The 25,364-nt window shown below is 40.1% G+C and overlaps 1 protein-coding gene across 1 annotated transcript in view; it reads left to right on the forward strand.

The window, feature by feature from the left end:
* Nucleotides 1-25,364, forward strand: part of POLR3B (polymerase (RNA) III (DNA directed) polypeptide B) — a 74,679-nt gene that overhangs the window by 30,258 nt on the left and 19,057 nt on the right. The window contains exons 13-22 of the mRNA XM_010161987.1: nt 1,264-1,464; nt 2,293-2,455; nt 4,445-4,598; nt 6,496-6,570; nt 7,357-7,455; nt 10,861-10,988; nt 17,699-17,908; nt 19,744-19,902; nt 21,340-21,457; nt 23,516-23,658. Of these exons, the coding sequence (XP_010160289.1) occupies nt 1,264-1,464; nt 2,293-2,455; nt 4,445-4,598; nt 6,496-6,570; nt 7,357-7,455; nt 10,861-10,988; nt 17,699-17,908; nt 19,744-19,902; nt 21,340-21,457; nt 23,516-23,658 (1,450 nt within the window). The remainder of the gene's footprint in view (nt 1-1,263; nt 1,465-2,292; nt 2,456-4,444; nt 4,599-6,495; nt 6,571-7,356; nt 7,456-10,860; nt 10,989-17,698; nt 17,909-19,743; nt 19,903-21,339; nt 21,458-23,515; nt 23,659-25,364) is intronic.

Below are 25,364 nucleotides of genomic sequence, written 5' to 3' on the forward strand. Positions count from 1 at the left end.
GACCCGCACGGGAGCAGGCTGCTCCTGAATGGCTTGTACCCATGGAAGAGACCCACTCTGCAGCAGTTTGTGAAGAACTGGGAAGGCTTCATGTTGGAGAAGCTGGTGGAGGACTGTCTCCCATAGGAGGGGACCCCATGCTGGAGCAGGGGCAGCATGTGAGGAGTCCTCCTCTGAGGAGGAAGGAGCAGCCAAGACGACGTGTGAACAAGCAAGCGAGCTTCAAATTGTTTGTTAGTATTGGTGAGCTGATTTTATGAAAAGCCTCAGGAATTGTCAGAAGACAATCCTTGGGAAAGCTTTACCTTTGAGATCTTTATTGGCTTTGGGCTGACCAGTAACCTGGTGGCTGGGGTAAATAGTAATTGGACGGAAACTTGCTGTATCCACTGACTCAGTTGCTGGGAACTGTGTATGGAGTAGACTTCATGAAGTCAAAAATTGTGGCAGCAATTTCAAGATCTTACAGTACAGATTAGTAAACCTGCTTGGCATGGAGGCATAATCGTGTCCTAGCATATTCTCTGAACTCCTCTGTTCTAATGAAAACTACAAGTGGTACTGCCTGTGGCCATCTGGAAACATGGAACTTCTGACGTATGCATGGATCTTGCATTTCATAGTTGATGTAATCCTAGCAGTGGAGCAGGATAGACACAACCCTGCTTCCTTCTTCTGTGAGAAGACACATCAGTGAGTCATCTTCCTCTGGATCCTAAAAACAAAAGGCTTTAAGAAAGTACAGGCAGCTTTGATACCAGACTTCTCCAGCATAAACGCCTGTGTTACCTACCAAAATGACAAACCATGAAAAAAGGCAGAACTGAAAGTTTGTGAGATCTGTGGTAGAAGTGTGTGTTTCTCGAAGTACCTTTCTTCTTTTTAAAGACTAGGGGGGAAAAAAAAAACAACCTATAAAGAGAGAACAGGAAATGATTTAATTTGGCTAAACAAGGGTGTTGATTTACCTGTGAGAGACAGGTGGCAAAGGGTCTTTGTGTAATTGAATTTATAATAGCAAAAGTACCCTCTCATCTGAAGGAACAGTTCTTTTGTTTCAACTTTTTTTAATACTTAGCGCAAGTATGTTACAACTAGTAACGTGTATTCAGATAGGTAATTTGAAAGTTGTTTTATATAAATGGGGAACATTTGCTGTGCAGAGCTCCTCAGGTGTCAATCTGTCTAGATACTGAAAAAAGACCTGTAGTATTGAGGGATGAAAGGCAATAACTTTTTTGAAATGTTCCTTTTATTCTACAGGGAAATTGGTCTCTGAAGAGATTCAAAATGGACCGCCAAGGTGTGACACAAGTACTGTCCCGCTTGTCTTATATATCTGCCCTGGGAATGATGACTAGAATCTCTTCTCAGTTTGAAAAGACAAGGAAAGTGAGTGGTCCTCGGTCACTACAACCATCCCAGTGGGGGATGCTCTGCCCGTCTGACACTCCTGAAGGAGAGGTGAGGAACTTCTGGTTTGCTTGTGGTATTTCTTGTCCTGAGGAATGGACAGACTGTTTACTTTGAAGCAGGTGGTCCTCCATCAGAGGTGGAATTCTGATGAAGAGGTTTCTGGAGAGGTAAATTATCCTCAGCCTGCTAACACAACTATGTGTCTTCTCACATCCCATCTATTTACATCCTGGTATTCCTTCCTGTATTGCCTTTTTTCTCCAGCTTGAGCAGACTGGCTGGAAATTGTTCCAAAATCATTTGTATGTTTTACTTCAAAGACATTATCCAGCTATTTCAACCAAACATTTGATGCTGACAGTCTGTTTGTTTGGTTGGTTTTATCTTTTTCTTTTTTATTCCCCTAAATAGAAATTACTGGTGGAACTTTGAACGTTCTGGCATAAATAAGTAATCAATATGAGCTACTCATTAAGTAGCTGAAACAGAAATGCACTATATCAGATACTTAGGTGTTTTTATTTTAAAATGTTGAAAGTTGTTATTAGAACATACAGGGTATCTGGCAAGTTAATAAATAGACTGGTTTTGTATTTCCATTATGCTTCTAAGTAGCTGTTGCTTTGAAGAGAGAAACATAGGGTTATACATGGCTGTATAACTTAAGAGCTACAACTTCATTGTCTGTGTTTTTTATTAGTTTGTAAATACTGAAACTTGACATTTCAGTGTGATGTAGAAAACTCTTCCTTTCTTCATTCCTAATTTTCAGTGTAGTTAATTTGTTTCATTTCTTTTACTTTATACTTTGGCTCATTTTCTTTTGGAAGAAAAATACTGTATAGCATTAATACTTGTGTATTTTTTTTATTTTAGGCTTGTGGTTTGGTTAAAAACCTTGCCCTCATGACTCATATTACTACAGATATGGAAGATGGCCCGATTATTAAATTAGCCAGTAATCTTGGGGTTGAAGATGTCAACTTGCTCTGTGGTGAAGAACTTTCATATCCGAATGTGTTCCTTGTTTTTCTTAACGGTACGTGACTTTTCAGCAGTCTGGCTCTGATTTGTTGCTGATGGAGAGTTAGGCTTCGGAAACCCTCCAACAATTTTTGGATCACAGTCAACTGCAGATGCTGTTTTCCATGTGTAGATAATGTAGTCTGTAAATACTTTGACAGAGTTAGGCAGGTTAGGCATAGGAGGCAGGCCAGATGATGGCACTTAGTTGTCTGAATTGTGTCCTCAGAACTCTGGCTGTAGATGTGTGTAAATGGGAAACCCGAAGCTTTTTCAAATTTCAGTACTTTTTTAAGCACATTGCATGAATAGGCACAAAAATACATACATTCTGTTACAGATTAGTTTGTTTGTTTCAGGCATTCACCAAATGAGGTACCATTCATAAAGTGCTTGTAAAAAAGATAACACTGCTAGATGTGTAATAACTTAAACTTACGAATGCAGAGCTTCATTCACAGAATGCATTTAATTTTGCCATAAGCTTTATGTATTTTTATACTCATGCAAGTGCCTTTAAAACCAGAAAGGAAACAGCAAGTGTTTGCAAAGTTTAGCAATGCTATTCTCTTTAAAATTGCCTTTTAAAGGGCAACTTGCCTTGTGAATGATTAGAAGAAATTAGACCTTGGAAAACAGGCCTCTTTTCTTTGTTAAAGAGAGGATTTGGCATATGTGCTTTTGCATGCTTATGTCCCTTTTACAGCTGATCTTTTAGCTTTTCTAAATCAACAGGTACTATGATATCAGATTTCAAAATAGTGGCATTTTGAAAACTACAGCTGTGATGTAAAAATAGCCTTTTGTCAACAGCATCCACTTCCAGGGACTAGTATTTAACGTCTGTCACCATGAATAAGTTCTCCATTTACCTTTGAATTAAACAGCAGTTGTTCTTCAATCCTGCCTTTTCCCAGTAACATAAAAGCAACACTTGACCAAACTGCATTTCTTTACTCTGCTTTTCTGTAGCAGTACACTAAAGATAAGGTCCAGTGAAAGCACATGCAATCTTTTCTGTCCCATTTTATGGTCCAAAGGGGAGTGCAGAGCAGAAATATTGGACTCTTGTTCACAAACTAAGTCTGTGGTATGGAACAAGATACTTTTGTTCCCAAATGTAGGTGATGTAGTACTAAGTGAGGCAAAACCATTTACTGTTCAGTCTACTAGTTTGTGGGTTAAATCCATAAAAAATTCCAGGCTTGTGGATGGCTGATGTGATTCTGATTGAAACTTGTGACCCAAGAGGACAGAAAATCTGTTAAGTACAAATCCCTTAAGCTATAAAGACCTTTGTATTGTTTTATAAACTCACTAAACTGTCATGCTGTGTCGTCTCCTTTAAAGTTTTGTTTGAAATGACACCATACTTATTTTTTTATTTTATGTATTGAGGTGACTTTGGTCAGGTGACTCTTGAAAAATGAATTGTACTCTCGTTTGTTCATCATGCATTAGAATATTGTGTGCTACAGTGCCCTGCTAAGACAGCAGTAGCTTGTTGAGCTAAGTTACTGAAGGAGGAATTCTGGTGCTGCTGTGAGTGATCACATATATCAGAAATATCAGGTCTTTCTAAAATTTCTGATAAGGGAGCAGGGCAGTTCCTAGGTCTGTTCCTGGAAAACTCTGATCCACATCAGTACAGCTGAAATTGCAGGCTTCAGAACTGCTGTTGGCTCATACACTAATTGGTGAGTGGGCATCTGAGCAGAAACATACTCGAAGAAAGCTGGATGAAGTACACCATTTGGTTTCTGAAGCTATTTGGGTATAAACAGGTAGATGACCTGTGAAATTCTGACCGTTTTTATTAATGTCTACTGAGAGGAAAAAAAGAGCCAATTCTTACACCTGTCAGAAAAGGGAAATTTGATGTCAACTCTTTATTATCTGTAAGAAGTAGGAAGTACTTCTGTGCATGGTAAATGTGATCTGAATTTCTAAGTGGAGTTTTGAATATGCAAAGAATGCACCATTAATTTATTCCCTTTCTGACTAGGTAACATCCTCGGTGTCATACGGGATCATCAGAAATTAGTCCACACGTTTCGGATAATGCGTCGAGCGGGTTATATCAATGAATTTGTTTCCATCTCTACAAATCTCTCTGACAGATGTGTCTACATTTCCTCTGATGGAGGGAGATTGTGCAGGTAAACATCTCGTTAGAATTATTTCACTAGTGAACTTACTCTAAACACTGGTTTGTGCACTGTAAATACACTGGGCTAAGACTTGCACGAGTACAGAGTTAAGCAGATTCAGTAGGACTTGAGCATCTGTTGTGTCCTTAAGTAGCCTTCATTCAAAACAGACAGATCTGAGAAACATACTGTATAGTCAAGCAACTTCAAAAACCCCAAATAAATCCATTCTATCTAAACAAAAGTAAAACCAAAATGTTTATTCTCTAAAAAAAAAACAAGGGAGAGGGGTGTAAAATCAACCTGATTGGCAACTGCAGCAATGCCCAATGTCCTTGGTGGGGGTTTTTATTTCTTATGAAGGGAGAAACAAGCAGCCACTCGCCTGATATCCCATGACATCACATTTTAGAATAAGAAGCTACTCTCTGCCCTCAGGGGCCTTTACTTCTGGTGCAAACCTTGCTCAGGCATGTACAGCTGTTTGCTGTACCTCCAAGAAGTGTGTCTTACAATTTTGGTTTATTTCGTTGCTTACCCTTATGTAGGCAGGGAATTCAGTAAACCTATAAGGAAGGTCTCCACTTTGAGATGCTCATGCTCGTTATTAAACAGGAAGAGAGCCTGAATAACAGTCATGTCACAGAGGAAAGCCAAAAGCAGTTGGGTGGCTAAAATGAGAAAATATCATTATGAACCATGCTCTGAGACACAGAATCAGTTTGATTTATAGTAGAGGCTAGAGACTGCAGTCAGATTAGGACAGCACTGTGCTGGGTTATTTACAAGTAAAATATCTCCAAGCTCAAAGTAATTAGCCTAAAGAGCAAGCCATAAAAGATGAACAAAGCAGAGGTTGGCAGAATGAGCTAATAAATAGATGCATATTTTAGCACTGACTAGCTATGGACATATTTTGTGTGTACTTTAGAGAAGCAGCAGTCACAACTACAGTTGGCATTCCTCCTTATTCATTAATTGACTCTCAGAGCATGTTGAATGCAGCTTGAGGCTAGAGGCTCCAGAATAGTACGTGTACAAACCATTGGTTAATCGTACCTGGTCAGCAAAATCACTTCTCCAGTCAGGGCTAATATCAGCTGTTGTGCCCGTTTGGACATGCAGCCAAGCTTCTGATTTGTAAAATAAAGACAAGTGTTAAGTCATGTGGCTTTCCAGAGTTTACCAAGTTTGCTTTGTGGCACCCCCTACCCTGCAATTGTTCAGATACCCCTATTAACCATTTAAAAGTGCTCATTAGTCTTCAAACAGTTATTTAGACTTCAGAGTGGACTCCACAAGTATCTTGTAGCTTTTTGCGGCTCTTTATAAGAGCAACTTGTCCAAATAGCAACAGCCCTTGGCGTTTCATTCGTGCATGCCATCCTTTGTGTCAGTGTTTCCTCGCGGTAAGGAAGCCTTCAGAGATGCATGTGCTGTTGAAATTTATGGATTCATCTGAGGTCACCCATTGTAAATGCCTGTACTTCACACCATATAAGTAACAAGCAAAATACATGCTTGCAGGTGGACACTTGGGCACAAACTGTTCACTCAGTGTTGTATGAAATCCCTCAACAAAACATGTAGGTAATGCTTATTAAGTGTTAAAGATTTTGAGGGAGGAAAAAAAGGCTTCCTCCTCAAAATCAAAACCTTAATTTTTCTTGTACACCTTATAGCCAGTATGTCAGTTCAGGATATCTGTGTATCAAACCAAGGTCTGAATAATGACTGATTGTATTTAGGTGGCTATATCAGTTAAAGGTGGATAAATTTTAAAAGTGGTTTATAAAATAGGTTGTGCATAGGCAGAGTTCTTACCGTAACTAGAAATTGATTTACCTGCCTAAATATGTGCTGTTACAATTGTTTGGGTTGTGTTGTTTGTTTGTTTTAACTCTAGACCCTACATAATTGTCAAGAAGCAAAAACCTGCAGTTACAAACAAGCATATGGAAGAACTGGCTCAGGGATACAGGTACACAACTTCAAGTAGACCATATTCATATTCACATCTGTGTGGAAATACTTCAGTATTTCAGAGTCTCGGGCTTAGCTAGGTAGAGAAGAAGTCTACTCTCCTGTATAAATTAATAATCAGTGTATTGGAGGTTTTCTGTTTAAAATCAAATTAAGTCTGTCTTACTTTACTACTGCTATGAAATTTGGTGATTATACAGAATAAATACATCTCACAGCCTCATCTTTCTGCAAGTGGAAGGCCTGAGGCAGTATTGTCCTTCTCCTGGTTGAAAAGTCGAACACTTCAAAGGAATGTAAACTTGACTGCCCTAAACCGAGCATCAAAGGAATGCTTAAACTTGACTGCCCTAAACTAGGCATATTCAGAACTGGTTTTGAAACTCCTTGCAAATTCTTAGTTTGGGTGTTTGAAAAAACACACAGAGAAGCATTTAAATTTAGCTGTAACTAAATTTTGCAAAACCATCACAAAAAGCTACTAGATTACCCTTATACTTGCCTACATTTATAGTGATGATGAGTACAGGCAGGACGGTTTTTAGTTGTTCAGATAAGTAACATTGGTCAGTCAGACTGTGTGAAGCAGTGAATGGGCAAGGGGATTAATTAAAAAAAAATACTGTTTACTTTAAATATGTCAAATGCACAGAACTTTATGTAAAATTATTTCTCTAGTTTAACTTCTACACATTCCTGCAATATATGTATTACGTAGTTTTATTGCTGCAGAAGTGTATGAAGAGACAGTACTCCTAGTGTGAATTTTTTAATTTAACTGTAGGAATTTTGAAGACTTCTTGCACGAAGGCCTCGTTGAATATTTGGATGTGAATGAAGAAAATGACTGTAACATTGCACTGTATGAACATACAATTAATAAGTAAGTGTGCATTCAGACTAAGCGCTGGTACAGAAAAGCTTTCATAGGGTGACCCTGAAATGCAAGCATGTTAATAATGTTAGTTTCCACACGTACACACTGCTTCCTTGCTAGTGGTTGAAACAACTCCAGATGAAAGCTAACTGATCCATGGGATAGTTCCAGAAAGTGGTCTAGCTTTTGGGTTTGGGGAAGTCTGTTCCTGCTTCTAACTCTCACAGATATGAAATACTTAAAGGTGTATCCTTTGTGTCTCTGGATGTGACCTGTTTAACATTCTAATCGTTGAGCTGTTCATAAGTAATTTTATACAATGCAGATCCCAAATCAAATGATTCCACATGTTAAATGATGACCTTAGCAAGCTGTGATTGTCCTTTGTTAAAATCTGTCTCTTATGGCTGTAGAGGGACCTTAGACAACCAGCTTATGATAAATGTCTCAGGTGTTGGAAGGAGACCTTCCCTTTGACATTTGGATGTATAGAACCTGATAAAAGTGGCTCTGTCATTCTGTGTATCACATATGTCAAACCCATTCCTGGTGTGTGATTTTCATTCAGAAAGATTTCCAGGTTTTTTTGTGTTTTCCACATATGTGAAGGACCTGGTGCTTTGGGTTTTTTTTCCTCTGCCCACGTTAATGGAAGGATTCTTTTAAATTTTTATGTCCTCCTATCTGGATACTTGTTTTTAATGTTTCTCTGACAATACCCTGTCAACTAAAGGCTGCATATAAGATGTTAGAAGTTATCTCCATAAAATGTTTGATCAGTAGATTTATGCAGAAAATTCATTTTCTAAATGTTCTGTCCTGGTTAAGTATTCACGGAAGCCAGTAGAAACACATCATTGGTGTCAGTGGAGCTGGATGAGACCTTTTGCTGTCTTTAATGTTTGTCAGATGAAATGCAGTAACTCTGCTAATTAAATTGTATTGCTCCTGCCCAGGCTTATCACTTTAAGAAATTACTCTTGCATGCTCTTGGCTGGCTTCTGTATACACACGGGCAAAGAAGAGCACACTCAGTTGCTGTCACATGTGCCAAAATCAAATAACTTCCACAAAGCACCAGAGCTGAAAAGTTTTAAGTTACAGGACACCTGACTCAGCTAGGAAGATTAATGGGAGCGTATCACATGAAGTCACTCCAGTCAAAAATAGGAGGAGACAGTGTACTAGTGTGAGGAAACGGCTCCACGGTAACTCACCAAAAAACTTGGGAGATTCTTGGGGTGTCCATCAACGTGTTTTGAGTTTAGCTTCCATGCTTGTAGCTAATGGTGCCATAAGTATCTGAGCTTGCACGGGGTGAGCACATGGTTCCTCTCTTTTCCTGCCCCCTTCCCCCAGCTGATCGTCTCGCATTTTAAATGGTGTGACCATGTTGGTACAACTTGTTCTGGTAATACAACTGATACAATCCACTATTGTGAAGTATCCCATTAACATTCCTATTGGCTACAGTAGCCTCTCTTTATCTTTCCAATCCAATTAGGGGTTTTTCTTTGGAGGAGTCGACTCTTTAATGTGTTCAATTTCTTCCTTAGCCATTTGTAACTCTGATTTTCAAACTCACCAGGTTGCTTTCATTTCTTGGTCCCACTTCTGGCAGTGGCATTTTGATGTGCAGAAATTGTAAAGTTTGAAGGTCTCTCATTAGCACGGTGGAATACTTCATAAGATACTAGGATCTGCATGTGTTGCATCTTCTTTGGTTGAAACGGGATTGGCCTCAAAGGAGACATACTTGTGTTAAATCCCCTATTTGAAAATGTATGTGTAGTTCCATGCACTGGTACCTTCTAAAGACCGTCGCTAACTTCACCGTCAGTATGTTCTTAAGCCTCCTTTTTTTTTATTGCTTGAGAAGTGTCAGCAGTTCTGTGAAGGCAGCCTGTGCTTTAAGTTTGCTACTGGCTCTTGAGAGCATTTTGCAATTACTTGTCTGCAATTGGGATTCTACCATTTGTATTTTCTTAAGACAGGCTTCAATTAACATAGCTGCTTTTTATCAAGTGGAGAAAACTAGCAGCTGTCCTGGTCAGCAGGTGATTTTTAGGTTGCTCCAAGTATGTTCGTGATTTATAAAGATTTCTGGGACTGATAGATAACTTTACGAGGCTTGCTCCTCAGGGTTTCCAGATTTCTTTCAGTTTTCAGATTTCATTTTTTCCAGTAGTATGTACATTGTTTATGTAAGTTCCTGCTGGTCCTTATCTCCAGTCTGTGTGTACTTGTGGGTACTTCCTCAGCCTTTTTGAGCTCGTGATGCTTTGCCGTCTTTTGACTGTTCTCATAATAAAGGTTGTTCCAGTCATTGCCTTTGCACAGTCTTAAAGTTTAGTAATCAAATTAATTTCTTTAATTAAAAAAAACCCACCAACCTTCCAAAAGATTTTCAAGAGAAGTCAAACATTAAAGATAGAATTTTCAGAGTGCAGTGGGTTTAGGTGTGCTTAGTGGGTTTTCGTGGGTTTAGGGAGAAGCAGTGTATGCCTAAACCCAAGCTCTGTCTAACAACTCCAGAACATTGTGAAAGATATGCTTTGGATAGGTTTGCTTATAATTATCTTTATTTCAAAATTCCCCATTTCCTAATTACGAATCTTGATTTAAAAAGCAGTTCTGCTTCAGCCAAGCTGTATTGTACACTCCATCTATAGTTATTAGTCACCCTGCTTGCATCCCAATGCATGCTGTGATTTAATTGTCTTGATTAAGCATGGACTTTCTCCTCTGAAGCACATGCCAGGTAGAACAAATTTTGTTATCTCTTTCTTTATTCCTTGTCCCTGTCTTTTTACTTCTCACCAGCATTGCCTTTTAATGACGTAATCACTCCCAAAATATTTGCAGCGCTTTCCAAATAGTGTTTTATTATGCCATATCGCCCATGGCACTGGATTTGGTTTGGCCACAGATGTTTTCCCTCAAACTGATACTCTATAACCAATCTTGGAAAACTAAAACTACACTTCTGGGGTTTTTTTCAATACTTGAATCTGTCTTGCTCTTCCTTACTCCACCTCCCCAGTGGATTTCTAGATCTCTGACACTGGTAATTTGATGTGGAGGACAATCATTGCAGGAGTTTTATTGTCTTACTGAGCTCCCTCAGGTTGTCATTATCTGCAGGCTATTTCTCCATGATGGAAATTCATAAACCCTCATTTATTTCTCCTTCATTTCTTTTCATGTGGAAACACTTAAAGCCAAAAGAAAGGTTGTTTGGGTTTTTTTAAATAAAAGTCTTACATTGAATCCATATTTTGAGGTTCTACTGACTTACATTTTCCTGAACAGAATTTAATTGAAGTATTACAAGATACTACTAAATTAAATATATTCTAGTTAAGATGTTTGTTCACAAGGCTGCTATAATTGGTATTTTTTTCTTTTAAGAGATACAACACATTTGGAGATTGAGCCTTTTACACTTCTTGGGGTCTGTGCTGGACTGATTCCATATCCTCACCACAACCAGTCCCCAAGAAACACTTACCAGTGTGCCATGGGGAAACAAGCAATGGGTAAGACTTTTCTTATTCCTTTTTAGAGTGTTACTAGTTTTTGAAGCTGTGTAGTGAAAATGACAAACCAGAAACTCTTTCTTCCCTAGTTCACCTAAAAGCTTTGCTAGGAAGAGGAAAAGAGCACTTCTTCAGCTTAGAGGAAGAAAGAATTTGCCTTTAAAAACTGAAAAAATGAAAAGAAAAAAGTACCAGTCAGTTTTACTCAATGGAGACCATATCTACAGGTCTTAGTACTTTAAAGAAAAATTGGAGAAACTGGGGAACTGTTGGTTTTTTGGGGTTTTTTTTGATAATCGTGATGATTTTCAAGTTTTCAGCACAACTGCAGGATTGGCAGAATGGGGTGGTTTTTCTCTTTATGCTGTGATGTGCTGTGGGTTTCCAGATGAAAAGAGTTAAAAAGTGCTCTCGCAAAGAGAGGCAGAGCATGGAGAGAGGAGTTCCCCTGAATAGCTGAGTAGGTGCCCTAACAATAAATAAATAAATGGTTACGTTGACCTTAGCAAATAAGGGGAATCAAGATGTGCAAGAGAGAGCACTTAGTTACTTGAACACTTCCTGCAGCAGGATTTTGGGCTTTTTCTGTTTTGGATGAAGAGGGTAAGTAGCAGCCTCTCAGCAAAACGACAGAAGCAAAATTAATTTCCTGATCACTTAAGAATTTCTACAAATGCGATAGCTGGTCGTGAAGAGCCAACCATGTTGTAAATATGCCGTTGTGGGTCACTGACACTAGGTAAGCTCTAATCCTTCCTTCAGTACACAGCTGAACTAGCATTAAAGCACCCAAGTCATATGGCCCGTGATCAAGCCAGGGTGCGTCCCAAGAGGAACCTGACCAGTCGTACATCAAGTCAGGCAGCTGTATTCAGGCCTCATGCCAGTTCTGTGGCTTGTGTGGATGGCTGGCTTACAAGTTGAGAGCTACAGTAGAACAACTGTGTCACGGAAAAACTACCACTTCTGTTAGGTTTACTAAACCGTTTGTTTTGTGCTGTGTGTTCGAAACTGAAACACTGCACCTTTTGTGAGACTTCTCCAGCAGAATTAATAGCAGAGTAACTGCCTTGTGCTAAACGGTCATGTTCAGCGCATCAAAATAACAGAAAATAGCAACAGATGCATGTCTTCCCTTTAACTTAAAAAAAAAAAAAAGAGGGCAGAAGAAAAAAAAGAGAGGAGCGATGCAATCTTTTTCCTTACAGTTCTCCCCCATCCCATTATCTTTCCCCACCCTGAGTCTCTATTTTATGACCATTAGTCTCAGAAGGTTTGGTTAGTTACCACACACAGTTAAGCAGGATCAGTGTGTACAGAAAGCCAATTCAGTATCTGTGGAGTTCTTTTGTAGTTTTCTGTGTGAAGGTTTTTTTCCCGTTTTGTTTTGAGTGTCATTTGCAATTCATTGTCTGTGTTTTCTGAGGTTGGTGTATTCAGCTGCTTTGACCCTAGGTCTTGCACATTTAGCTCCTTGGATACAATCCTCTGACGTTCCTGAAAAACAAAAGCCATTGAATATCTTGAGCAATAAAAAAAGCCTTTGTTTCGGTTTGTTATGACAAAACACCTGACTCAAAGAATAAGCAGCTAGATAAAAGTACATTTTAAAAGTTGGCACATGACCTGAGCTATATTTTACTCTGGCTGAAGTATCTGCAGACACCTGAAGCTTTTTGTAATAACTGCCTAAAAAAACCCTGTCGTAAGTGGCAATATGTAGGGGCAGAAAAGATTTTTCTCTACACTGATGGATCAAATGAGATCTAGAGGATATTCCCAAAACATTACACATACTTTTTTCTGTTTGTATTTATGAAGACATGTGATGTAGTGCTTCAAACCCTCATCTTTAAGTAACCACCCACCCTTCTTGCATGCTTTCCGCATCCTGAAATTGCAGAGCAGCTCCTGGTCCAACATTGGCACGTGGAAAGTCTCATGTCCAAGTCTACTGCATCATTCCCTCAGCTGTCAAAACCTGGGGGTATGAAGGGAACCCCGGGACTCAGGCTGGGAAAGTGGAGCCTTGTGCTATTCGGCACTGATTCCCTCTGACTACGACACTGCTGTGCCAGCAGCTCTGGACAGTCCTTGCTCTTTTTTAAGCAACATCAAGCTAGGGAAAGGTGTGAAAGCACAAATAAATGGAGAGTAGACATCAGCGCTTAGTGGGATCTGTAATCCACTGTCACTGACAGTTGCCAAGTATAAAAATATTAATGTTTCTGCAAGATAACATTAAATGTCCTGGAAAATACCTCCCTTACATGGGCAGAACGAGTCATCTTTTGGAGGACCAGGGCTGCGCTTAGTGAGCAAGCTGGATTTCTGTTTTCAGAAATTCAATTGAAATTAAATCCCTCTGTTCTGGCATAGATAATTTACCATATCTTGCAGGTTGAACTGTAAGACTGAGGAGAAGTTATGCTCAGGTGGCAAATACAACAGCAGCTGCCAGTACCTCAGTTGAACATTGGCATTTCAGGGCAAAGTTAACAGTTGTAGCTTAAAATCTGAGAAGTACTTAAGATTAAAATACAGGAGTCTACTGTTTGCATTCCATGTGGTGTTAAAATAATACTTAAGAGGATCCGAGGCTCCTATGATTAGAGAAGTAATTTTAAATGGAGCTTTTCAACTACCTTAAGACACAGAAAATCAGTTTTACGCGCTGTACTTCTGTGACTGAAGTGCTGTATAAAAGCCTAATGTGAGAAATGAAAATATACGCGTTTCCCTGCCAGTAATCCACCACATTGCACACGCACATACACATCTGTGAAAGCGGCAGTGTGGATACGCAGAGCAAGCTGGGTGCTCTCACAGCCCAACTGTGCACTGCAGTTTCAACCCAAATGTCATAATGCAAGTCTTGAATAAGGAAAGGAGGGTTTCTCCTTAAACCTGTGGAAGAGCAGGAGGTATGTGCGGGAAGGGCGGTAGGTGGCCGAGAGCTTTGTTGCAGAGGTTTACGTTGAAGCAACTTCTTTGATATTACAAAAAAACCTCTTACTCTATCATGTACATTGCGCTTTGCCTCTGTGAACTAGCACAGCCCTTGATACACTGCTTTGCCTTGTGCTGTGACCAGCTGAATGTGTTAAAATTGAGTTGAGAAGACACGTGCTTTAAGGAACCACGTGCTGGTTGGTTTCTGACAGTTGTGAAGGGCTTGTTGGTGGGCTGAGAGCTAAAGTGCTCCCAAATTTTGTATGGCTAGCAGAGAATTGAAACGGACGTCAAAGCAAAACTGGCTGCTGCTGGTCATCACAGCTGGACCTGGGTGCTTTGTGGCCAGGGCTAGGTTCTGCCGCTGCTCTGTGAGGAGTAGCGGTCGTGGTCTACGATGTGGTCTGGTTCTGCCTGCTCTTCTCCCTGGTAGCAGGCACAGAAGTGCTGAGGCAGAAACGAGCCAGACTATTTCCCCCAGTTTAGCCATAATCTTGTTAACTGACTCCTTAATCTTTCTATGGTAAAAAGAATATTTCAAATGTTGACCGTCCAGATCACTTAGTACATGTACTGTGAAAACCTTTCTGAGCAGAGTTGGAGCCCCCACCACAAGGTTCAGCGTAGCATTTAAAAACTGCTCCTTTCTCTATTGGTTTGTGCTCACAGAAAAAGACAGAATAGTTAAAAATCCATGATGAAATCAGGGGAAATACAGAAGTACAGCAGTTCTTTTCTTGGCATGTGCAATAATAGCACTTTTGGCTCGTATCTGAAGCAGACTGTTTTCTGTATCCCTGTTAATTTTGATGGTACAGTTTAATGTTGTTGTAAGTAATACACCAGAGAATTGAATAAACACTTATTTTAGCTGGCTGTTTGTTCTGGATAGTTCTCAGAACTTTATGCATCACAATAGCAATATTTCATTTATGCTGAGTATCAATAGATAGCATTTTTATAGTGATTACTGCACTTTTGCAGTACTGATCATTACTGAAGAATGATCAAATGAAACTTTAAAGAAAAGAAGACTTATCAGGAAATGGAGAAAAGGGAAGAATGCACACGTGCATTCACGATATACCAAGCACTGAGAAAAGCAAGAAAATGATCTTTGTTGTATCCAGGTCAACCTTGTGTGTTTTGCTTTAAACAGGGCTAATTACCATTGAAAAAAATCGGTTCTTGCTGTTGGGATAATTATAAACGTGGGTCATTGTGAGCAGGTTTTGTTATGGCAAACTTTAATTATACTTTACTTTTGCTGGGTTGTTTGGCAGAAGCAAACAAGGGCTCTGTTCTTTCAGAGAGAAAACAGAAATAAAGCTAGTGACTTGCTTCATTTCAACACCCACACAGAGGTCTCATCCCAACACACCAGTCCTCAGAAGGAAGAGAGCTGCTTCCTAATTTTAAATAAGTGGATTGCGGTCTAAGGCTGTGGTTTGTTGGAGCAGTCTAGGGAAGATATTATTTGTATAACCATTAAATCAGCAATTAGGACAAATATTGCTGATGGACAGCATGCTTTTTGACTGATGTACTTCACTTGTGCTCTTGAATCACTTCCTAACCAGTTTCTTTCCTGCTAGGATATCCGTCATTGATGTATATGTATATGTTTTCCACTTGATATGATAGAGCATTCAACTCCTGAAGAATTGCCCAAATACGGTTTATTATTGTGACTCAAAGCCTCAGTAACGTCAGTTGCTGGCTCCTGGGCTGATACAAACAGTAACAGTTCTGTTAGGATAAAAATGCCAACTTTGAAATAAGTGAAGCATGCGAGAGAGATGTAATTTGCATTACCTGAAATATGTAAAAGTGTCATCTGTAATCCTTGGTATGTAGGGGACTTGCACCGATTGTTAGTGAAGTGTAAGGGACAAGTTTAGCTCTGATCAGGCGCCCCAGCCTTCGTCCCATCTTAGCATCCCTAACCAGTGAACCATAGCAGGCACAGCATATAGGCATCTCAGAGGAGAAGAAAATTGCAAACATTTCTAAAGTGAAAATTGGCATGGATTACTTGGGGGAGGATTGCTCTCCACAGCAGGAAAATGTACCCATCCATGAAACGCGATGAGCTCCACAGCAGACCACCAGTCCTGAAAGCACACAGACTATTCCTTCTAGGTACAGAGAGACAAAATGGTCTAAACCTTTAAGTTCTTAATTTGGAAGTAGCTTTTCCTAAATGTGTAGTGGGAAAACCAGTTTTTAATTGAAGTACAATGAAAACAGTGTATGATACTTAGGCTAAGGGAATATCAGAACTAATAGGGACTTCAGATGGTGGACTTTGGGGGGTGACTGGGAAGGTCTTCAGTGTTGATGAATCCAGGCCCTACCAGCTTGTTTCTTACTGGAGACAGAAAATACTGCTCAGGGGTGATTGATTTCCTTCTCCAGGAAAGGCAGAACAGCAACTGCCCAAAAGCAAGAGACAAGTAAAGCCTGCCAGTTCTACCAAACCTTCCTCCCCCTTTTAAAATGCTGTGCCTTCAAATCCGCTTTCTAGAAACCAAGGAGAGTCCAGGCATGCAAAAGCTGGATGTAGCAGTTTATTTTCAGTGTCTGTTGAGCCATCGCCCCGTTCTCGTCCTTGGGAAGGGTAGATCTGTGGTGATAGAGGAGAGAGAGCTTGGTGTCAAGGACAGCATAGGCCTTTGGAAATGCCCGTGATGCTGCCTGGGTTTAGATATTTGGTTTTCTAGGAACTTTATTTAAATGCAGGCATTTGGAAATTGCAAGTAGGTGCATATAAAGCGTGAAGCTGGCCTCCCCTACGAGCAGGTCTGTGTTCAGCTGTACTATGTTCTGGCTGTGTGAAGTCTTCATTACACACTGGCTGCTTTTGCCTTTCCCTGGAAGCAGCCAGCCTCTGGAATTGCAGGAGAAAATGAAAAGGTTTTGAAAGACTTGCCTCCTCAGCACAAGTACTGAAGAACATTTGGCATCTTAAAACTTTAAAACTTTAACTTTTCAGACTATAATTTCTTAATTGCTTAGAGACGTAGCATAGTCCTGGTACACCAAACTCTAATAACATATGATTGCCTTAACTTTTGTTCTGCTACACAACAGCTTATGTTTCCCTGCTGGGTGTTAATTATTTTTTCCTCAGATTTTAGAAGACACTTTGGCAGTCTGATGGGACGAGGCCAAAAATTTCAGTCTCAAGCTGGGAGGTCTATACAAAGGATTGAATTCTGAACCGTAAATTTAAAATTAATTTCATGTAAAAAGACAAATATATTGTGAGTGAACTTCTACTCCAGGCTTTCTGTAGCAATGACGCCTCTAATTTCAGAAAGTAAATCAGTCTTGGCTGCTGCTAACTGTTTGCTTTGTTCATGCTTTGTGACATTCTAACACAGGCTGCTGGTGAACTAATTACTGCCCAGAAAAGGAAGGAAATATGATGTGGAAGATGCAGAGCTTGAGCCACAGTTCCTCTTGAGCTCAATGGGAGTCTTTCTGTTGATTTTCATGAAATTTTGCATCAGGTCTATGGAACACAAGTTCAGCTCTCCAAGAATAATCCTTTGGCCATTGGAACAGTAAAATACTTCATACTTGCAGTGTTGTTCAGTGTCATGATTAAAGAAGAAGTCTTATTTGCATTCTGTCATACAGGACCTGACTTTGATTCCTTTTGTGGTTGTTCTTTTTGCCTTGATGCTGAGGTTTTCCCTCTTTAAGAAAAAATAAATAATATTCACGCACTTTTGTTTTTCTTCTACGTACAGGTACTATTGGATACAATCAAAGAAACAGGATAGACACCCTTATGTATCTTCTAGCCTACCCACAAAAGCCAATGGTAAAAACAAAAACAATCGAACTGATAGATTTTGAGAAGCTGCCTGCTGGACAGAATGCCACGGTCGCTGTGATGAGCTACAGTGGTTATGACATCGAAGATGCTCTTGTCTTAAACAAGGCCTCTTTGGACAGAGGTAAGAACCATCAGTTCTTTCCCACTTCTCCAATGTGTGTTCTAATACGTTTCAGTAAACCTGTCTCGTGGTGTTACCCTATAATAACTTCTATTACGATCGTGAACTGTACACCTCCAGTTAAGAATTCAAATTCCAAAACTGCTTTGAATGCTTTTGTTTGTTTTCTGTGTGAATAGTGATTGTAATTCCATGCTTGCAGTAGTGCTGTGAAGTTCCCAACGTGTGAGTAATCTTCTGAGTACGGACTGAGTAAGAAAAAATGGCTGACTTCTGTCCTCAAAAAAGTGTAAATGGTTGTTTTTTCAAAATACTTAATTTACCAAAAAAGTAAGGTATTAGTTAATCTGTTCTGTTGGCCTTGCTTTTGAGCTGGTTGCCCGAACCTTTGTTCATTACTAACAGAAGGGTCTCATTTTTACCAGTAACAAAAGCAATAGATGAAATTTGACTTCTGAAGGTATAGGGGAAAGAAATGGAACACGTGGCAGTTTGTGTCGTTGTGAACTTGATGCTCTGAGGGAGCAATAGCAGTATTGCCTACTTTCTGAGGGAAAATAATAGTATTGTCTAAAGCACAGCAATTTAGTGTTTATTCAGAGATAAACTAACGACCCTCTTCTTTAAAAAGAAAAATAAATCTGTGCAGTGCAGTGTGTTTTAAGTGAAAGTACATAAGCACCAAATAGAAGGCAACTAAGTGAGACATACGTTTATGCCGGTCTCCCCGCAGTTCTTCAGCGCTTCATGTTAATGCTGCTGGGAGGAGAGTTGCCTAAAAGCTTAGTCTCTCTTCTCTCTCTTTTCTAAATAAATTCTCTTGAGAGAAGACATAGTGCAGTGTGATCAAATTGATTTTAGTTTCGGGTGGCCAAAATCAGACTTTTCCATGAGTTTATTCCCACCTCCCCTACACTCCCTTCCTCCTAGTTGCTAGGTAGCAATAATAGTATTCCTAGACATGTATCTTTGGCATTAATGTCTGCCGCATTTAATTTATGCCTCCTTTTCTAAAACAACAACAGGCATGATTTAAAACGGAGTGTTTTCTTTTCTGGTAGACTGGTAACATGTACAGGGAGAGCTGTGGTGCTTGTCAGGAGTTACTTGACGTAATGTAGAGATGCAGATGTACTGCAGGTGGCCGCAGCCACCTTGCACATGGAGTAAAATAACGTCAGGTTATTAGGAAGCTTTGCTCTTGGCTGTCTGTAATTCTAGACGTGATGGAAGTGTTTGGTGTTGTGGCTAGTTGCTGTACCTGGAGAGAAACTCCAGAGACGCTACTTTTCTCATGTAAAACCCAAAACCTATTTTATAACAATATATATAATTCAGAATTCTTTGAGTTGGGGAAAAAAGTGAGTAATGATGTGAATATATGAAACAATCGATACTTTCGTGGCAGGCTAGCTTGTGTCAACCACAAACATGAGTAAAAGTTCAGGTTTCTTAGAACTCCTGAAAGGAAGAGGTGCTGTTCTCATCCCGTTACAGTCTCTTCTCCTGTATTATGTCTCCCTGTGGACCACCAAAGGTAAGAGAAATGATGTGTGTATGTGTGTGCAGAGGTACAGAAGCAGGTTGGCACAACTTCAGAAGTAGACCGTAGTCCAGTGTCTAAAAAAAGTAGCATGTATGATCTGATTTTTAAATTGTGAGCTACTGGGTATCCGTGTACAGTGCTGTGCATGTTCAAGATAACAAATAATCTAACTAATAAATGTTTTATATTCTGTAGCTCAGCAGGTGGATCTGCATTCTCCTTTTGTTCTCATAATGTGTTATAAAGAATCTTTGAACTCCTAAGCAGATGAGTTTGTGTTACATTTTAGGTTTTGGAAGGTGTCTTGTGTATAAGAATGCCAAGTGTACACTGAAACGTTACACAAACCAGACATTTGATAAAGTTATGGGTCCAATGTTAGATGCAGCTACCCGGAAACCAATCTGGCGCCATGAAATTTTAGATGCTGATGGGATCTGCTCACCAGGTATGTCAGACTGCATGTTCAGTCATGGCATGTTCATAATCTGAGGTAGAAATTAATGTTTTGTTAATATTGCTTGTGCACCTTGGTTTATACTTAGTGTAATATTTTTTTCTTGAAAGTGACAGTATTATAATGGAAAACTACAAAGTGTTAGTTTCTGAAAGCAGCGTGGTACCAGTCATTTGGGGTTTTTTTTCCCTTGAAAAAAGGGAGCTTTATATTTAAGTAGAAGAGTCTAACGCTGAGAATCTATTGAAGCATTAAACTTGCATTCTTCTTACATCCCCAAACTGTCAAACTTCTGATACTGTATTTTTTTACTGTTTGTCTCTCACATGTTCTGTTACTGTTGTTTTTTAAGTATAGTTTCCTTACTGCTTTGTTTTCATACGTCAAAACCTCCTAGCATGCTGTCAGCTAATGCAGTTGTTTGAGGAAGTAAAACCTTGTGTTTGTAACACTTTAGAATTATGTTTGGAGAGAGGTAAGCAAATAAATACAACTACATTTAGTTACGAGGATAGGTGTATAACTTTCCAATGGAAGTAAATTTGAGAAAGAATCCTCCCATACTGTCATCCTTCGATTAGGAAACGGCTTAATAGATCTGCTGAGATCTAATAAGAAAAGTGCTGCAGAAGGCTCTAAACTTAATTCCATTATAGCAACACAATTGGGTTGCTTTTGCTATTTAACACATCACAATGAAGCTTTCAAAGTTAATTTAAAAAAAAAGGCAAGAATCTTCTGAAGTATTCGGATAGATGGGTCTGGGGTGGACTCCAGACTGAGAGTGTTCTCAGCGTGTAGGTAAAAACCTCTTTGAAATAGTTAACGTGGGCAGAAGAGAGACAGGCTGAAGGTCAGTGTAATTTTGTGGAGGGAGGAGGGAGGCAGGTGCTTGATGGGCATTAGCATCATTGGGCATGCTACTGATCCGGCTTTCTGTGTCAAGGGCAGGATAAGGGATCGGAGGGGAAAACAGTGGATGGATGAGAGCAGAAGCAATAGGAAACAGTAATTGCAAGGAGAGGCTGAAAGTAGTCTTGCACAACTCCTTGTGAAAATGATGTTATGTCCTGAAATTAGGTGTGAATTTCTAAAATTTGTCAGTGACAGTGTTGCTTGTCAATTTTCTCCATACTTAGGACAGATGACTTCAGGTGTTTTGGTGTGTTCTTCAGACCGAGGGTGTGTTGAATAGCTAGTCTCATAGTGCACCCAGCTTGCAAGCTGTTCTGTTTTGGTTTACCAAAACAAAGCTAGTATAATGATTCCCTTACCATGCAGTGTTTAATAATATAACATGACATACTTCTTGGGCATGTTCCTCCCAGTTTTTCTTGTAGCTTACCACATTTTAAAGCTTAAAATGTATTTCTAACATTGGTAGCCAATATGTTTTCATGGTGCTTTTTTTCTTATTCTTCTTTGTAGGCGAAAAAGTAGAAAATAAGCAAGTCCTTGTGAACAAATCCATGCCAACTGTGACCCAGACACCTCTGGAAGGAAGTAGTGTGCCTCAGCAGCCACAGTACAAAGATGTGCCAATAACGTACGTTGTGTCATAACTTTATAGTTGGGGGAAGGTACATGGAGGAAGGGTATCTGAGAAAATACTCAATTCTAGAAAAGTCAAAGGAATAAACGTCCAGTGGGAAATTAGACCTAGTTTTCTAGGTCTTGATTTTTCACAGGATTTTTCTGAGCCCAAGTTACTTTGAGAAGTGCCTAGCCACTAATTAGGCACTAAGATAGATTCTGACACCTGAAAGGCTGAAACTGCAAAGAGAGGAAGGAACTCTCCTAAAGATGTATGTATAGAGAGGAGACGCTGAGTAGGTTCCCAGGAGAAACTGGGGGGAAGAGATGTCTCTCATGGATAAAGTGATATAGAAATAGGAGAAAAGCAGGATGAGTGGGCAGGCAGAGAACATACGTGTACTTACCTAGGGGGCACATCTCCATACTGGCTCCCACAGGAAATGGCCACTGCTGGCTGGTATTCAGCCTTCACTTTGCCAGGCAGGAGGCCAGGAGATGGAGGTCTTCCTGTCTCAGAGGCTGACAGTCAGCTCATTCTGGCCACTCCAATTAGATGTCCTTTATGGGCAGCGAAGGGGGAAGGACAGTCAGTAAGAGGTTTTTCCTGTCCTGTCCCGAAAGAAGAGGAGAGGGTTTCCAAGGTGTGAGATGAAAATTTTGCATTAAATGTGGTATTTAATTAATAAATATTTAATATTTAACTGTCAGGAATAGCCTTGGCAGTTTGGTAAGTTAGCAGAGAGCAAGGCAAGTGATTGGTGCCCAGATCAGAAAGTAAGAATTAGCTGTGCTGCACTTCTGTGTGTCTCATAACCAATAGAAAGCACTAGCTTTACTCCTACAAGATCATAGAATCATAGAATGGTTTGGGTTGGAAGGGACCTTACAGACCATCTAGTTCCAATCCCCTTGCCATGGGCAGGGACACCTTCCACTAGACCAGGTTGCTCAAAGCCTCATCCAGCCTGGCCTTGGACACTTCCAAGGATGGGGCATCCACAGCTTCTCTGGGCAACCTGTTCCAGTGCCTCACCACCCTCTCTGGGAAGAACTTCTTCCTGATATCCAATCTAAACCTCGCCACTTTCAGTTTGAACCCATTACCCCTTGTCCTGTCACTACAGGCCCTTGCAAAGATATTAATAAAGAAGTGAGGCAAAAGTGCAATAATCAGGAGGAAAGAAGCAATCCTGCCAGGTAAAGACACGGATCCAGGGCTCTGCATTTAGATGTCACAGTTTGACCTTCTTAGCTACCTGAACAATGAGACAAAATGATCTCCTAAATAAGGTTTTAAAATCTGTTCTACCGGCATTCTGCAATATATAGAAAAAAGCTGATACCAGAATAATTTCCTTTTCCTTCCTGCTATGTCATGCCTACCTTTTTTTCTTCTTTTTTTTTGTTTGTTTGGTTGGTTTTGGTTTTTTTTCCCCTCTCTCCTTCCAAAATCTCTGCATCTCAGATGCTAGAGGTCATCTCTTTCTGTACCTCGTACTGTGTTCTGCCCTTGGTTCGTTTCCTCACCTGCACCTGATACATAGTTTCAGTCAGGATATTATGCCTCAATTTTGTTCTTCAATTCTCATAGTATATTCCTTAAACTCTCTTCTTCAACTCTAAGTCTTTTTGGCTTTTGTTTGTATACTAGAAAGCTATTTTCATCAAGAAAAGCCTCTGTGACAAAAAAAAAAAATGTACCTTGTTCTTTACAAGTTCATCTTAACTTTGTTTCTATTTTATTTCTTAAGCCTTTTCTTTTCGAGAAACATAGAATCACAGAATCATAGTATGGTTTGCGTTGGAAGGGACCTTAAAGATCACCTAGTTCCAACCCCCCTGCCATGGGCAGGGACACCTTCCACTAGACCAGGTTGCTCAAAGCCTCATCCAGAGAACATACTGTGCTCTGAAACTTTATATGTATAATCTTTGCTCTATTGGCCTCCCATATATAAGTCCCATGAAGACTTCCGTTTAGCCAGAAGCTTACCTATACATAGATACTTGTCTGTAACTTGTGTTTGGTCCATACATTTAAAACTCCTGTTTTGTCTTCTTGTGCTAGCTACAAAGGTGCGACTGATTCTTACATTGAAAAAGTAATGATTTCATCCAATGCAGAGGACGCTTTCTTGATCAAAATGTTATTGAGGCAAACTAGACGCCCAGAAATTGGAGATAAATTTAGCAGTCGTCATGGGCAGAAAGGTAAGCTACACATATAGTAAAAATAAGTGCCTGTTGGGTATGCGTACTGTTCATACCTAATATCATCACGCATGTTGCCATTGATTGGTTCAGATCTTTAATGAATGCAGTGGTAGAAGACCAAATCCCATTTGTTTTTGTTAAGTTCACCTAATTTAGCAATGGAGTTTCTGGAACTGAGGGAAGGAATTGGCAAACACAACTCTGTGTTGACTCATGAATCTGGAAAGTAGAGTAGTTGTCCATTTTAAACAAGAACAGTGTTTTGAGTTTTGGTTTGTTGTTGTTTGGTTGTTTTTATTCCCCACGTGTGAATTTGGTTTTAGGTGATAGGTTTGTCAGTGGGTTATCTGGAGAGAGATTGGAGGAGGGAGTGAAAGGGCCTATTCTGAATGGACAGAGAAGACCAGAGGTGGAATTGAGATGTCTGCAAGTCATCTGTGCATACTTGCACAACATCCATGTGCAGGTAGATAGCTCAGAGATGCGGTGTAAAACGCAAGCAGATCAGGAATGCAGCTAGGAGTGCACCAGCAGAAAGAAGGGGGAAATGTTTCTAAAAATACACCTGGGACATGATGTGGGACACCTTGATCCTCAAACTGAGAGTTAGAAACTCTCTTTGACATTACTGGCCAAGGCATGACTCAGAACATCCTCCCTGAATCTCCAAGGGCTAGGAGGTGTGGGAGAGGTGTTAAGGAAGAAGTGACTGAAACCAGTCTGTAACTGACTTAAAAGCATGTTTTGATCCCATTGGTCCAAGCGTGGGGCAGATTTTGACATGTTTTCATGTCGGCACACTTGGAAAATCTAGATTTTTGGTACTTTCAGCATGACCTTCTGCCTTACTGTATGTGCTGTGCTAAACCTATTACCTGAATGCTCTGATCTTGTTATGGTTTTAGGTCTTATTTTGGTTTGAGAACACTGCTTGATCACTTGTCAGTTTTGGTGGGGAGGCAAAGATCCAAATACTTTCTATTGCAGCACATACGCTCTTACTGAGCCAATGCGATAATAACTATGTAATAACTATTGGAACAACAAAAGGATCCTTACTTCCTTGATTTGATTTCTGTGGAACTGGAACTAGAGCATCAGGTGTAAAGCACACCAGTCTCTTATTGCTGGTAACACAAGTATCTGCTAGGTCTGTGTGGAGGGCAGGGGGAGGGAACTGAGGAAATAACGGAGAAGGCTGTTCAGATTTGAAACATTAATACTGTGAACTAGTTGTAGCCAATGAACTTTGCAGTAGTACATCAAATTACAACACTAGCTAAGGGACATCTTGCAAACAAACTAGCCTTTTGTCAGCGGTGTTCTCTTTGTCAGAAGACGCATGGAAGAGGGAGTGCTTTTTATTAGGAGGAGCTCCCTGAAAGCATCCTTTTCAGCAGTCTGGAACACGGTCCCACTCTACTCCCAGCATCATGTTGGGTTTGACCTTGTCCTGGTTCGCATCCTGTATTCTTGGAGCAGAACCAGAGAACTCTGTGGGCAAATATGCCCTGGAGTCGGTCAGCAGAGAGCTGGTTCTTGCACAACATCCTTATGCAGATGAGAGCCAGTGAGGAGAGATGAAACTGCAACAGATGTCACCAGTACCCAGGCAGCATCCAGCTCCAGAGCTCTCTTAAACACAGCTTAAACAGAATCACGTCCAGCATATTCGGGGGGGGGGGGGGGGGGGGGGGGGGGGG

Source organism: Eurypyga helias, unplaced genomic scaffold (assembly GCF_000690775.1).
Source record: "Eurypyga helias isolate BGI_N326 unplaced genomic scaffold, ASM69077v1 scaffold6832, whole genome shotgun sequence".
Taxonomy (NCBI): domain Eukaryota; kingdom Metazoa; phylum Chordata; class Aves; order Eurypygiformes; family Eurypygidae; genus Eurypyga; species Eurypyga helias.